At 67.7% G+C, this 1437-nt stretch overlaps 1 protein-coding gene across 1 annotated transcript in view; it reads right to left on the minus strand.

The window, feature by feature from the left end:
* MACF1 (microtubule-actin crosslinking factor 1) overlaps positions 1-1437 on the minus strand; it is a 116495-nt gene extending 115058 nt beyond the window's left edge. The window contains exon 1 of the mRNA XM_026043375.1: positions 1218-1437. Coding sequence (XP_025899160.1) covers positions 1218-1437 — 220 coding nt within the window. The remainder of the gene's footprint in view (positions 1-1217) is intronic.

Genomic DNA, 1437 nt, shown 5'->3' on the forward strand with positions numbered 1-1437 from the left:
GGCGGCGCCGCAGGGGGCAGCGGTGACCCCAGCACTGACCTTGCGACCCACCCGAGACCCCCGTGGCACCGGGGGCTGGGTGACCCCAGCACTGATCCCGCTGTCCCCCCAGACACCAGGCACACCCGCGAGCCCAGACCCGACCCTGCCGCCGCCCGTGACACCAGTGCTGACCCCGAGACATCAGTGACACTAGTGCTGACATCGCCGATCCCGAAACACCAGTGACACCAGTGCCTCCCAGTGTCACCATCACCTCCCAGTGACACCAGTGGTTCCAGTCCCCCATGACACCAATTCTTCCCAGCGACAGCAGCATAACGGTGACACCAGCAACACCAGTCCAGTGATCCCAGCACCTCCCAGTGACACCAGGACCCCCCAATGACAGTAGTGACATGGGCGGCTCCAGTAACACCAGGACCTCCCAGTGCCACCAGGACAACTGTCATTCCAGGGCCTCCCAGTGCCACCACCGGTGCCATCAGGGCCTGCAGTGCCAGCAGTGCCAGCAGGACTCCCAGTGTCCCCAGTGCTCCCAGTGTCCAGACAGACAAGGCTGCCAAATCTGGCCATTCCGGCCCCGCGATGCCGCTTTCCATCCTGGCAGCCCTTGTGTTGCCATGGCAACCAGCAGCCCTGCTCAGCCATCTGGGTAACTATGGCAACACAAAAAAGTACCCTGCCCCCTCCCTCCATCGCCGGGGAGGGGGCGGGGGGCGGGGCGCAGCCAAACCTCCCTTTTCCTCCCCAAAACACCCGCTCGGGCCCTTCGGCTGCTCCCCCCGCCCGGCGCCGCTCCGGCCTCAACTGGGAGCAGGCGCTGGAAGTGCCGGCTCATTCCCGAAACCTGGTCAGCCCCGAGGCTGCGGCAGGTGGCTGCTCCGTTGGGAGTGATGCCGGCGGGAGGCCGGAGCTGCCCCCAGGAAGCGTCACCATCCCGCACAATTCACAGCTCGGGATGCAGAGCCTGGCTCCTTCTCCCACCCGGAGACGCGGAGGTGCCGCTGGCTCCCTGCCGTCGGCTCGGCACCACCGGCCTGCTCCACGCTGGGTATTTTTGATACCAAGGATGCTGAAGCCCCGGGAGCAGGAGCACCGGGATGCCGGGAACGCCGGGATGCAGCTGCAAACCTCCCGGCTCCACTCCGGAGCACAGCAGGCCGCTGCGGCCTCAATGGAGCATGTGGGTGCGCGCGGCCGCGAGCGCCGCTCACCTGCGACGCGCACCACGGCGCGCTCGGCCGGGTCCAGCACCGAGTCCTGGCTCTTGCGCTTCTTCTGCTCGTGCAGCGGCAGGTTCCAGGGCAGTGTGTCGCCGGGCGGGCAGGGCGAGAGGCTGCCCGAGCGCTCGCTGCGGCACGAGCGCTCGCTGCGGCACGAGCGCTCACTCCGGCACGAGCGCTCGCTCAGCGTCTCCTCGTCCGAGGACGACAT

Source organism: Nothoprocta perdicaria, unplaced genomic scaffold (genome assembly GCF_003342845.1).
Source record: "Nothoprocta perdicaria isolate Ctin4 unplaced genomic scaffold, notPer1 scaffold_33, whole genome shotgun sequence".
NCBI classification, from domain to species: Eukaryota; Metazoa; Chordata; class Aves; order Tinamiformes; family Tinamidae; genus Nothoprocta; species Nothoprocta perdicaria.